The 13,878-nt window shown below is 43.3% G+C and overlaps 1 protein-coding gene across 6 annotated transcripts in view; it reads left to right on the forward strand.

Annotated features, from left to right (window-relative positions):
- LRP11 (LDL receptor related protein 11) overlaps nt 1-13,878 on the forward strand; it is a 49,045-nt gene that overhangs the window by 12,811 nt on the left and 22,356 nt on the right. For all 6 annotated transcript variants that reach the window (XR_012508540.1, XM_074368173.1, XM_074368176.1 and 3 more), the window contains exons 3-5: nt 8,458-8,599; nt 12,236-12,361; nt 13,067-13,273. Coding sequence is in view for 5 of the 6 variants with exons in the window: in XM_074368173.1 (XP_074224274.1) it covers nt 8,458-8,599; nt 12,236-12,361; nt 13,067-13,273 (475 nt within the window). In the remaining variant the exon portion in view is untranslated. The remainder of the gene's footprint in view (nt 1-8,457; nt 8,600-12,235; nt 12,362-13,066; nt 13,274-13,878) is intronic.

A 13,878-nucleotide genomic window follows, 5' to 3' on the forward strand; every position in this document is an offset into this window, starting at 1 on the left:
CATGGATCCTTCTTGATAAAACCCAAGTTTCATGAGACTGGATGGTCTATATTTGGCCTCCCAATTAGTCTCATTTTAGACCACCTTCAGCAGCTCAAAATAGTATTTTAAAAGTGAATCTTGAGGGAAAAGGTTTTCTGGGAAAGGAACATAAATAGAAAGAAGAATATTGACTTTTTTTGTCACAGAGAAATGTTACTGAACTCAGGTTTGGCTACTCACTGCTCAAAAGCCAATAATTCGGGAGGCAAGTGTCAGTAGAAAGGGAAGGTGTTTTAATCAGGACAGCCGGCAATCTGGGGAGATGGTGGGCTACTGTCCAGAGACCAGCTCCAAAGATTCTGCTCAGCCCTGAAGATTCTGCTCAGCCATGACAATTTTTAAAGAGAAAAATGAGGGGAAGAATTTCAGTGAACTATCGAGGCAGGAGGTTGGCTTCTGCGTCACTCTCCATTGGCAGGCGAGATTCTCCCAAGGAACCCCAGCCCCAGATACTCACTCCATGTGCTCACCAGTGCCCAGAAAGCCTTCAGCAGGGAACAAAGCCTCACTCCTCAAATGCCTAGAGAGGAAATCCTTCAGACTCTGGTCTGAGTCAAAAAAGGGCTTTTAAAAAAAGTACAGTTTTTGACACTGAAAAAGCCAGAGGGCCTGGGTGTTTCCTGGGGGTTGAGAGCAAAGGCAGAAGGAGAGAGGGAGAAGCAAAAAATACACCACCACCCCCTCCCCCAGCAGCAAAAGAAATCTGAACCTCTGCAAAATGTCGCCTACGTCACTGCACCTGTTATTTTATTCACCCGAAGCTTCGAATAAAGGACGAAAAAGTTACGGCATCCCACAGGGCATTTTTGAGCTGAAGATTACCAGGCCTGCAAATTTCTTAAGTAACACATGGGGATAAGTTGGTGCACATGAATGAATAGTCCATTGTGGCTTTAAGAATTTCTTTGTATTTTGCTTCAAGATGAAGAGTGATGTCAGTTAGGGAAAAAAAAATCAAAAATCCCCAGCAAATCCTAGGACTGACTGCTCCAGGTAAGCAGGGAGACACATGAGAGCATCATAGACTGAGTAATAGTTCACATGGGTCATGTTTCAAAGTTAACCGTCAGCCTAGATGTAGACTGCCCTTAAGCATGAATTCTTTTTACACAATAGCTCAAGGCCTTGAATATTTAATTGCATTTTTTTCTTTAAGAAAATTACTTAAAAGGAAATGTTGAAAAATAATCTCCCCAGAAAAAAAAAGTACAGACTTCATGCAAAATAAATCTGGGTAAACCGAGTTGTGAGAGAGCTATTTCAGTAGCAGCAGAAGCTTGGAAGTCATTTTCCTGTTCAGAAACACTCAATTTCCCAGACAATAAGTTTGCAGCACAATAGACTTTCTGTATCACAGGGCTCTGCAGTCAGTCTGGGCTTTCGGTTCTCGTTGGGTTTAAACCACCAGACTTTCTGTCACTCTCCCTTCAGAGGTCCTAACACTTCTATTGCTGTGGTGGGGGGTAGCGGGCAGGGGGAGGAAGTGCTTTTAGAGGTTTTTAAACAACTTGTATGTGAGTGGGTGTATATGTGTGTGCGTGTGTGAGGATTACCTTGCTTTTTCTGACCATAGAAGCTAGCCGGTTTGTAGTATAAACTGTGCCGGAGTTCTTTCTAAGAAATGATTCTTGGTGTGAGGGCCCAGAAAGCCTAACCCTGCTAACTGGGAGGGAGAATTCTACGGTGGCTATGAGCGTGGAATTTGGAATCAGATGGTCTGGGGTCAAACCCGGTTTTGCCAATTCCCTAGCAGGGTGAACTTGGGAAAACTACTTCATTCTTTAAGCCTCAGCTTCCTCTTTTCAAGTAAAGAGAATATTACTACCTGAGAAGGTTTCAGTGAGGGGTTAAAATGCGGGGGGGGGATAATGCAAATAACATGCTTAGCACATTGCAGAGCATAAACTGAGCACTCACAGAGAGGTAACTATTACAGCTCATTCTAAACAGCCTGGGGTGTAAACTATCTGTGGGGTCTCTTTGACCAATAGTTTAACTGAACTAAATTCAGAATAAATTTACTCACTTGTATGTAAAGCAGACAAAAATTATGAAAGTCTTCTACTGGCGAGAAGCAAGGGAGTAAGGCGCTGTGAAGAATTGGTGGAGGATATTGCCCTCAAGTAGCTGACTCCTGTTGAGGAAATCAGATGTGCCCCTAAATAACAATAATACCAGGCAGAAGGTAGCAAGGCCAGAAGAAAATATAAACAAAGTGCTTCCGGAATTCAGAGGGAGGGAGAGATAACTATATATATATAAAACTGAATCACTTTGCTGCACACCTGAAACTAACACAACATTGTAAATCAACTAGACTTCAATAAAAATAAATTTTTAAAAACATCTAGTTGAGGGGAGTCAGAGAAGACTTTGCAGATGACGGTGCTATGGTACACATCCCTGTAATGTTAATATTTTGACAATAGGATTCATAGTTAGATTGACTTGAAAATTTCAGACTGGAAAGATCCACATTCTGTAGTGCAGAAATTTTGGGCACGTGTGAGAGCGTTTAAGTTCAGTGGATATCCTCTGATTACAGTAACCTAGGGCCATAAAGTCCGTAGACATTTAAAATGAGAATCATGTTTAGGCTTTCCCCAGAGGACAGTTGCCCATTTACCCCCGTGGTCTGTGCAGTAACATACTTTTACAAACTTCCTTGGTTTGGAAAGAAGGGCAGGGAAGTAGGAGAAAAAGCAAGAGGGAAGCGGTGCTGACCTTTCACCTGTAGAAACTCTGCATTCTGGCCAGATGTCAAGAAAACCGGCTCCCATCCTCAGGGAACATTGTCCTGCTCTTGGTGAGAACGATGAGAACTTTAGCCTTACTCTCTTTCTCCGCTCCTGTTCTAGCTGTCTCTCGTCTTTCCTGTTTGCCATTCTGTTCGCTCTTTTGTCCATTCATTCATCAAACATTCATTAAGTTTCTAGTCTCAGAACTTAGCACATTGGAGGTAAGAAGAGAAATAGAGCAAGATTCCTTGTTCCAATCACCCTCGTAAGAGAGGCTAGAATAGCTTTCACCCAGGACCTGGGGAGCGGTGTCCCTATAAGAAATGCCTGAAAGGTTGGCTTTTTCTTATATTGCTTCTATTTCTGTTTCTACACATTGTCAGGAGCCAAGGCTGCCCCGCCCCTTTGATTTTATATGCTGCTCCTTCATGTTCCTAGCCCTTCTTCCTACATGAGCGGCTTTGCTTATATCTCAAAGCATTTTTAAATTTTAGTATAAAAAGTGATTCTTCTCTGATTGGGCTAAGTTAGAGGCATGAAAGGGAAATGAGGGAAGAGTTGGGGAAAACTGGTTGTGAACATATTCTGAAACAATAACACGGAAGTAAACCCTGGTTGGGTTGTAGAATGAAGATTAAGCTCTGGTTCCCCATCTGTTAGAAAGATCTCAGTCCAAAATATTTCTCCCTTTGATGCCTGAAATCTCTTGATAAGCAATTTAGTTCTATTTTAATTACTGCCTTCTTAGGTTCTCTTCTTTTAAAAATGATCCTCCTCTGGTTAGGATGGTAAGGGAAATCCACAACTCTTGAAGAAATGCTCTTAAAATCACCTTCCTCCAGAATTGAGGACAATGGGCACATCAGAGTGCTGTTCTTTGTGAATATGATCTAACTCCATTCATGTGAGTGAGTACAACTAGGAAAGGACAGGCTATTGAGCTCCTTTTGCTTCTTTTTATGGAGCTCTGGGCCCTATCCATGTTGGAAAGTAAGGAAATAGGAAAAGGAACATGTAACTGAAGGTCAGAGCCTAAGCATGTTCACCTGAACTATCTAGACAGCTGTGGTACCAGTTTATGTTCCAGCCTCTGCTGATCAGGACAGTTGCCTCTTGTGTCTTTTTCACTGTCTGTATGCACTGGGGGAGGTGGCAATGGATTACAACAAGGGTTGTAATTGTCTTCAAACCACAAACAGAGCTCGTGTCCAGTTTTGCAAGTTGGATTAGTTGACATGAGACATAAAGCTAGAAAGCGTTAGCGTTTGTTGGCTTACTGAAACATTTTGTACCACAAGTTGTGTCACGAAAGGGATTCAAAAATGAAATCAATGTTTTATCATTTATGGCTTAAAAATGTAAAAGAATTGTCTGCTTCCAGGAAATAAAACAACAGCGGGCAAAAGTAACTTGAAATGATGAAATGCAAAAAGTCAGAGTATTTACTTCCTTTTTTTAATGAAAATGATACAGCGAAAGCTTTATACAAATTACTAGAAAGGAGGGGGGGTTAGGCTTTTGTAGAGGAAATTTCACAGGAGACTAACAGGATCTTAATAACCTTTTCAGTTATCAAAATAAGCCTCAAACAAAGACCTTGGTATTAAGTTACTATAGTTAGTTTCTGTTCATAGAGGCAAGGCCTACAGATGTGCACTGGTGCCAAATGCAAGCCCGCTTTAGAGGCCCTTTGGGCAAGATCCACGCTCCGTCAGCAGTTGTCAGTGTGTCAACCCCTTTCCATTGTTGTCCAAACCCAGCAGCTCTCGGAGCTTTCCTGTCGAGACGGCTGATCATCACTGCGCCTGTGGATAGCTGAGCTGCACAACCTGACACAGCTATCCTTCCCCTGCAAGCAGATTTTTCAAACTCTATTTATCTGAAAAAGGTTTTGAGACAAACTTCTACACACCTCCACTCTACTTGTTAGAATGCCCTGGCCCCACAAGAGCCAGGTGGAAATTTGGCTCATTAGAAACCATGTTAATTCTGCCAAGTGAATAAGGAGGCCCAGAGCAGTCATTTGATGACGATCACCAACTCACACACACACACACACACACACACTCACTCACTCACACACACACACACACTCACTCAGACAAGCCAGGGAAGGGATATTTAATCTGAAAAGACCTAAATTTGAGTGCACCCAGGATGTTGAAGGTGATTACCACGGTCTGCATCTGGATCCAGTGTCTCCTGCACTGGAGAGGAAGTACTGAGGAAGGCTGGAGGGCAGCAGCCAAGGCCCAGGCCAAGGGACTGGCCCTTTAGGTGGGGGATGCTCTGTCCTTCCAGCCCCAGCATTCCAGCCCTGGGGCTTCCCAGAGAAGGCCCCCAGAGTTTTAGTTTGGCACTGGCATGCTGAGTGACAGCACCCAGAAGCCCAGTGACTTGCCTTTGCAGAGATCTGACTGGGGCCTGGGTGATGACAGTGTCTGTGTGGATGGCCCATCCAGCCCCAGCCTCATGGCTTCCCTGGTCTCTTAAAATCTCCGCTAACTTCATCTCCGCCTTACTCCTATGGCCACACTCAGTGTCCCCCGTCACACCCACCCTACAAACCCCAACTCTGACTCACTTCTACAACCTACCCTCTCTTCCCATACACCCAGGGCAGCGACCCCCGCCGTTGCTGGCCTTCGGCAGTCGCATGTCTGCATTCCGGCAGACCTTCTAGGACAGAGCCTCTCTCACACCACCTTGCTCAAGGCTGCAGGGCTCATGTCAGCGCACTCCAGTGTGGTGTTCCCATGCATTCCTGTCTAAGTCCCAAGAAGCAGGACATAGTGGTGTAACCTGTTGCTGCCTAGCAAGGCTGCCTGACTCTGAGCCAGAGTTGGAAAGAGTAAGAGCCTGCCCTACCTACCACCTCCACGTAGGCAGATCCGTGCTTCACCACCCAGGCACTGTCACTGGCTCCCCTTAGGTTAGCCTCACATCCCTATGGCCATAGAGAGAGGTCTTCACTGACCCTTCCCTTGCAACCATGTGGACAGGAGTGGGAGAGAAAGTTTCTAGGAGAAAGGGTGTGTCAGGCCTCAATCCCACTGGAGCTCAAGTCTTCTGACCCCTGCAATGACTCAGGCAAGAGACAGGACGGGCTCAGACTGGGGTGGGCACGGTGGACGTGATGGTTTTTAAAGCAGAACCAGCAGGATTACCTGATGGATTGTATGTGGAATGAGAAAAAAGAGGAGTTAAATATGAACCTGAGGTACCAAACCACTGTTCTTGTCTCATTTTTAATCTCACTCTTCGGAATCTCTGACCTTCTCTGACTGTCCTCAGACTGACTACCACTCTCATCTCAGTACGGTCTTGTTTCTCGGGACCAGTTCCCACTCCAGGCTCTTCTAAAGTTATCTTATTATCTTCCCCTCTCTGCTAGGCTTTTAGGTAGTGTTTTAGTTCTCATGTAAACGACCCCGGTGTGATATTCTCTCGGTGCAGCTGGGCCTGAAGACAATGTAACAGGGTGGCAGTGATGCTCTCTAACATCTCTGAAATAAACAACAAAGGGCCGGTGGCCTCCTTGCCAACTTCTGCAAGGAAAGTGATGGGACAGCTTGTGGACTCCTTTACGACGGGAGGTCTCAATTCTGTCACTGCCTCAGGGAATGAAAGTCACTTTACTGAGGTTTTGTTTCCTTATCTATAAAAATGGTAATGTCATTCATCTTGACATGAGAATCAACCAATGGAGATAGTGGATATATTTAAGCATTTACTATATTAAGCTTTTTATATAAATTTAAAAAAATTTATATCTATAATTTCTATTATATTTAAATTCTATATTATGCTCTTTTTACATGGTTATCTCATTTAATCCTCATCAGGCAGGTGCTAACATTACTTCTATTCTTCAGGTGAAGAACCTGAGGCCCGGGTAGATTGTGACTTGTGCAAGGCCGCTCAGCCAGTGTATGGCAAGGCTGGTGTACAAACCCAGGTCTGTCGGATGCCAGGCTCTGGGCTCTTAACCACTTTACCCCTGTTTCTTCCAGTGTGATCAGTGCATCACCTGGGTGTGCTTGTTATGTGTCAATTCCCAGACCCTGCTCTCCACACCCACTGACTCAAACGCTGAGGCTGGGCCCAGAAATCTGCACTTAACAGGAGCTCTGGGTGATTACTGAGCAGCCTAAAAAACACTGTATTTCATTAAATTGCCTCTAAATGATTGTAAAGCATTCTACTCGTGTGTATATATAGTGCTCTTAGACAAATCCTCTAAGCCAAGCTTATGTGCAAGAGTCCAAATTCTAGAATTCCATAAATAAGAACCAGCAGATGATACTTATAATAGGGACACTCTCTGTACCTTCAAGTCCATTCATGCATCAATGTAATAACATGTGTAATGGTGAGAATTCGTTTGTAAACAGTAACATCCAGATTAGTTCATTTAAGCAGAACGGGATTTTCTTTTACAGTTGATAGTATCATTGGGATGGCTGAAAAAAACAGCCCTTCAACCAAAAGTGACTCCCCAAACTGAGCTCTTTCCACAACCAGGAAGCTGCCTGTATTGTGGCAGGAGGAGAGGATCAGGATGAAGCCCTGGGTTCAGGGATGTGCGGGAGTGAAGCCCATGGGTGATCAGCAAGGAATAGCTGGGAGAACTTGGACACAGAAACAGAAGCCAGGGAGGTAGAGAGCTTCAGAAAACAGGAGTGCCCAGCAGTGCTAAACACAGTTAGAGGGCCAGCTAAAATTTTTAAAATATTTTATGGAAAAAATATATATTATATCTTAATATATTTTTTAAAATTAGATTTAAAACATATGTAGAGACTGATGAGTATTGTTGACCATGATGACTGGATGACCTTTGCTGGGTCAGATAGTGAGTGAGTTTTACCAGCACAGTTTCAGGGAATGGTGGGGAAGGAGGCCGGGCGTGTGGGATAAAGAATAGCTGGGAAAAGAGCAAGTGAAAGCAGCCGGTGCAGCATGAACAGCCCTTTCAAGAAGTTAAGTTGAAATGGAAAGGAAGTAAGACTGGCTAGCAAAGATCTTGGAGGGTTTTTTTGTTTTACTGTTTGTTGTGTTGTTTGTCCTTTAAGTCAAGAGAAACTTGAGCGTAGTATTAGCAGAGACATTTGAAAGAGAAGTTAATTAATTGGTAGGTCACTGTACTGAAGGTCACAGAGGGACAGGGGCCAGGGACTAGGTGGAGGGATTGGCCTGGAGGGAACGAGGGACAGCTCATCTTATGGCTGGGGGAAGGGAGGTGACAATGGGTACAGATACAGTTACTTCCCAGGATGTGAGCAGTGGAACCATAAATATGGCCATAATTATGGTCCTAATTTTTTTCTTGAAATAAATGAGGTCACGTGCTGAGTGGGAATGGATAATGCTGGGTGTGGAGCTTGGGTGTGGAGCAGGAAAGAGGTACAGGTTTGTTAGCACTGCTGCCAAGGACAAGAGAAGGACTGTCAGTCTAGGATGTTATCAGCCCAGATAAAATTGGAGACTGTGAAATCAAAACAGGATCAACCCGCCAAAACAGTGTGTGATTTAGTATTTTGCAACCTTGGACCAGGAGTGGACTGGTGGGTCATGGGGCTGCTCCAATGGCAACACTGATTTCCAGTGCGGGATGATGTTGGACACTGTGCCTCAGTTTCCTGATTAAATACTATGTTTCCTATTTGGGTATCAGGTGCCTCAGTCAGGAACCCTGAAGCTGTCCCACCTGCAGGAAGGAACGTACACCTTTCAGCTGACTGTGATGGACACTGCTGGGCAGAGGAGCTCCGACAACGTCTCGGTGACGGTGCTTCCCGTGGCCTTCTCCACAGGAGGTGAGAGGAAGGCCCTTCCCTTGCAGTCACAGTGGCCCACAGAAACAGGCCATTGATGGAAAGATGGCATTAGACGGGCATTTTACATCCTATGCACTGCATGGGCTCCTCCATTTTACTTCTGGCTGTTGTTGAATGAGAAAGTATTTACTAAAAACATGGTGACAAAAATCGGCTTCATTATGTTTGGGGCTAAGTGACACTGCCATATTGGGATTGTGAGGGGAGCAATGCAGGGGACGAGATTTGACCATATGTGCATGGGGACCTTGTAGATGCTCCATCTTTCTGTGACTCGATTTCATAAACTACAATCATCTGGCTTTTTCAGGAGAGGATCTTGCTTAAAGGAGGGTGGTCTACTTGATACCTATGTTCAAAGAATGCAGCTAAGGAGTACATTTAAAACACATTAGAATATGTGAAGTACATGTGTCGATGTAAAAGGATTATTGAAAATTTTTCATGGATACTTTACACAGATGCGCAGATAACATAGCTTGACATATGTCTGAGGGCTCTACATTCTGTTGTACAATGTAAACTCATTTATCTGTTTCTTACTTTCCCAGACACTTACGTTTCTAAGATTAACTCATCAAGTTAAAAACAAATTTAGATGAACTTGGCAGCACTAAAGATACAGGGGTACTGCAGGGGGAAGCTCCCCACCCCCCCAGCAAATCACTGTGGGAAGCACTGAAGTGTTGGACGTGAGCGGGTCCTATCACTCGGTCGGCGGGTCTTTTCTCAGCGTCTGCAGTGTGCGGGAACTGTGTGTGAGGCCCTGGGCACAGGGTGGTGCACTCCACAGCTCTGGTAAATGTGTAGCGTGCCTCCTACATCTTTGATTCTTCAGTACTTGGATGATAATTAAGCCAGCAATCAGAAGAATAAGAATAAAAACATTGGAATATGGCTGTGATTTACTTGTACGTATGTCTGCTGATCTTGTCTTCCACCAAAGATGTGGGTCAGTATGCATATTGGAAATGAAGGAAGGAGACTTTAGAATCCAAGGACAGCCTTGATAATTTGCCTTCCACAAGGATACAGTGCATGAGCAGCATTCAAAATCAGGTTGGCTGAGGTTTAAGCTTACTGTGGGGGAGGAGGGGTGAGTGCAGATGGACAGACCAGGTCCCAGACTCTGGCTCATTGCAGCACCTTGAGTCACTGACAGTGACTAAGTGGAAACATCCAGCCCAGCCCACATTCGAGCAGACGCTCTATTTTTTAATTTATTGCAGCTGCACGGAACAGCCACACAGGTACTCAAGATATACCTTGAATGCTGGCCATGCGCCAGGGCCCTTGGAAACACAGCATCTGCTCCAGCTGGAATCACTGCCAGCAGGGGACTGTGGGTCCCAGAGGGCTGCCCTTCTGGAACTAGGGCTCCTTGGGCAGGAACCAAGTCAGGCACTGATTCCGGGAGGAAAGTGTTCATGGGAAGCTGTCATCCCCCACAGAAATTGGAAAAGGGTTGCTTTTGTACAACTGAGGTGCCTCAGAGGGAGAAGGGGCCCCGAGCTGACGGAAGCAGAGGGCTGACCACTCACCAGCCACTTGTTGCGCTGGTTTATTTACTCAGGCTGGTTTTCCAGAGCTCCCAAGGCAAGTTGCCAGTTGTACATTTCTGGCCTTTCTCAAGATGATAGTAAAGTGTATTTGAAGCTGCAGAGACTAATGGAGTCACCTTTGATTACTGAAAGGCCAACTGGGTATAGGTCTTATGTAAGTGACTTTATGTAGAAAATAAGAAAGAATGCTGTGTGTACTATCAACTGCTGTACGGAATCACTCACTGGTTAGATTGGAATAACATACTATGAATTGAAGTTCATCAGACACACACAGAGACATTGAGAACCAGAGGTGGGGCACTGAGAAGCGTTTCTGTCTCCTCTATTATATACAGGAATCTTGCCGTTAAAGACCAGCTTTCGTGGTAACCGAGGGTAACGCCTTCTGGGGTGAACAGGCAAGCATGTACCCCTGCTTCTGTGGTAATAACTTGGTTCAGTTTTGGATGTAGAGCCTGCATGTTCTCAAGCTTTGCAAAAAATAATCTATTCAAATAGCAAGACAACAAACCCCTGTAAATTTGATCCAGATAAGTGGCCTCCAAGTAGGAACCCCCAGAGATGGTCAAGACATTTTTAAGATGGAAAAGAAGACACTAGAACTTATATCTTTATTAATTTTTAATCTTTAAGTTTTCCATCTGTTTTATAACATGTATAACATGTTAATAGTGGTACATGAATATGATTTATAGATTGGAGATACGTGTGGTCAAAAAAATCTGGAGACCACTAACACAGAAATAGATGGATAAATTACTAATACGGATTTATCTCCCAAACTACCAAGGAGTAAGTAAAGGCTTGAGATATTTAGGATTTTCATGTCATGAATTTTATAAATATGAGCAGAAGCCACATCCTGCTTGGTAGTCACAGTTTGCCTTCACTTTTCCTCCCAACTCTTTCCTGTGACTGAAGCAGATTCTCCTTTCTAGGCCAAGTTCTCAGCCGTAACTGCGGGCTCCTTGCTTCCTCTTTCTCGGGAGCTTCTTCTACCACTTCTTTTTTTTTACCCTCTTCTTCCTCCAGAATCAAGATATCTTCAAATTGCCTTCTACCCAGATGGACTCCTTTCCCAAACTTTTAATTGAACTGCTTTCCAGTAGGTTATGTATCCAAGATTTCGTGTGGGCATGTATGCAGTGCTCAGCCATTTGTCTCAGAGGGGTATCATCATTTGCCACTCTTCTGTGTCCCAAGAGAATTGTCTAGTCCATCTGTACCTGGGAAATTATGGAACTCCTATGACCTACGTTTAGCCTGGTGCCTTTAGTCTGTATTACCAGTGTCAGAAAGCCACCCAATTGCTATGTAGCTAAGTCTAGTAAAGTTGGCTTAATCTGGAGTTGGGGATGCAGAGAATGCCTTTCAAGAACAATACATGTAGCTTTTACAAATTGCACTGCAGGCTAAAAACTCCTAACAGCTCAAAAAGGGAGAGAATTTCGTTATTTGTAGAAAATAAATTCATACCAGCTTGTTGCTAAAGATCCTGCTTATTCTTTATAGCACCAAAGATGTACGGTAGTCAGCAAATAGGGTTCAATAGTTGGAAGTTGATCTCAGTAAAAATTAATACTTAGGAGACATGAATGCAAGATGTAGCATCTGAAAAAACACGGTCAGTCAGCCAAGTGCTGTGCAGGGGTTAAAATTGTGTGGTGTCGGGGGCCTGCTGAGGAGTTGGTGGGTGGGATGAACAAATGAATGCAGAGTGAGTCTTCTTAGGGAGGAAACCCAGGGCTGGATGGGGAAGACCAGAGCTGAGGCTTCTCCGTTCCCATCCCTTAGTCATTGGCAGCTTGGAGAACAGCTCTAAGACAAGAAGTCCATGGTGATTCCTGAATATTAAGTCAGGAAGGTCAAGAAGAAACCCCCTAACCTTTCCAGAACCTTTTGCTCCAGCACAAACTGTCAGGTGCCTCCTCTTTGTCTGCATCTCTTTACCCAGATGCGTTTCATCATATACACAGTCTCTGTTAATCTTGACACAGTGGAAATCTTAGCTTTCCTGCCCTCCTGTGACTTGAGATTTGTTTACAAACAGGATGCTCAAACGCTTGCTCGCGCTACCACTTCTTTTGTGATGATGGCTGTTGCATTGACATCACACTGGCTTGCGACGGAGTGGAGCAATGTCCCGACGGGTCTGATGAAGCTTTCTGTCAAAACTGTGAGTTGGCTGCATCACATTTTGCCTGTATTCTCACAGTTAATGCAAACTCAGAGGTGTTGTTTTTCTGCCTGGTTTCAGGTATAACTTCACATGAACAAGCTATGCCTTAAATTAAATTGAGCATTTACTATAAGTCTTTCATATGAGTCACAAATGTCAAATTTTTTATATTACTTACATTTTTAAGAGATGTTTTCAATTTTCCAAAAGCTTCTTCCCCATCCTAAAAATGCTATTTAGCATATGCTTTTTTTTAAAAAAAAAAACAAAAAACTGAAATGAGTTCACATTTTGTTTTGATAAATTTTTTAGAAAATTTATGGCATATTAAGATGTGGCTAAGTCAGAGCTGTAAATCAGTCTTGTAATATTGTGTGTATAAACACGCACCGCAAGAAAGAAGGGCTGTGGGAAGGTTACTGACGTACTGGTTTGAGGAAGGATAAAGAATCTCAAAACCTGAGGTTTAAGTTGTGTCTTTGCCAATTTCTTTACGTGAACTTGTAGAAAGCTAATCGTTAGAAGAGAGAACTGATTCCCATTTGAAAACAGGAGTGAATAGCTTTTTATAGGGCTCTGATGTATCTTGGATGGGTTATCATTCCCAAATATCCATGACTTTAAATCTATTACAAATTTAGTGGTTTTAGCTAAAGTTCAGAAAAGAAACTCAACAACTGACAGTAGCTCTTTCACGCTCAGTAAGCCTTGACCGCAAGATGGTGACCCACACGGCAACCGCACAGCCTAGAACCACAGGACCCGGCAAAGAGGCAGGTGGGGGCTCCTTGTTGGAAAAGTCCCAGAAAGTCACTGCCCCCAAACAGCCACCTGTGTTATCAGCCACGGAGAAGAGGAATCATTCCACTTTTTGGGGACCAGAGAGTCGCATTGATCCTGGGATGCCAGGTAAGGACTTGAGGCAGGTTTTCACAAAGCGTTTCATTTTCTGTTATGACACTTGGCTCAAAATGAAGGTTCTATTTGAAGAGTGTTAAGGAAATATCTTAAAGGGAAGAACAAAGTTAAAATTAAGAACTTTCCAAAAAGAAAAAAAATCTATCTTCTCTGATTATTTATGGTAAAGAACACCTACTAAATATGTTCATACATACATACATACATATGTACCCCAGAGGAATCAATATATTTACTTGTAAATAAGTTAGAGTTTTAAAGTCTTAACACCTATGTTGAGGAAACTAATGCCCTAAGTGTTAAATTTTAGATCATTTTAAAGTGATGCAGCATAACCCCTATAACATATTTATGTAAATCCTCTTCATATTAAGGAAGTGAATGTAAAGAAAATATTATATTGAAATGGTTGCATGTGCTAGTAATTCAATATTATGCCTCCAATTTAACCATCTATCATACTTTTGTTTTTTAAAAATATGGCTAGTAATATTTTAAAATACAGTCATACTCCTAAAGCATTACAGGGTTCTATTGTTTAAAAAAATTTTTTACATATTTATATTTGTGTGATTATATGACATGGGAGACAGAGA

Source organism: Camelus bactrianus, chromosome 8 (genome assembly GCF_048773025.1).
Source record: "Camelus bactrianus isolate YW-2024 breed Bactrian camel chromosome 8, ASM4877302v1, whole genome shotgun sequence".
NCBI lineage: Eukaryota > Metazoa > Chordata > Mammalia > Artiodactyla > Camelidae > Camelus > Camelus bactrianus.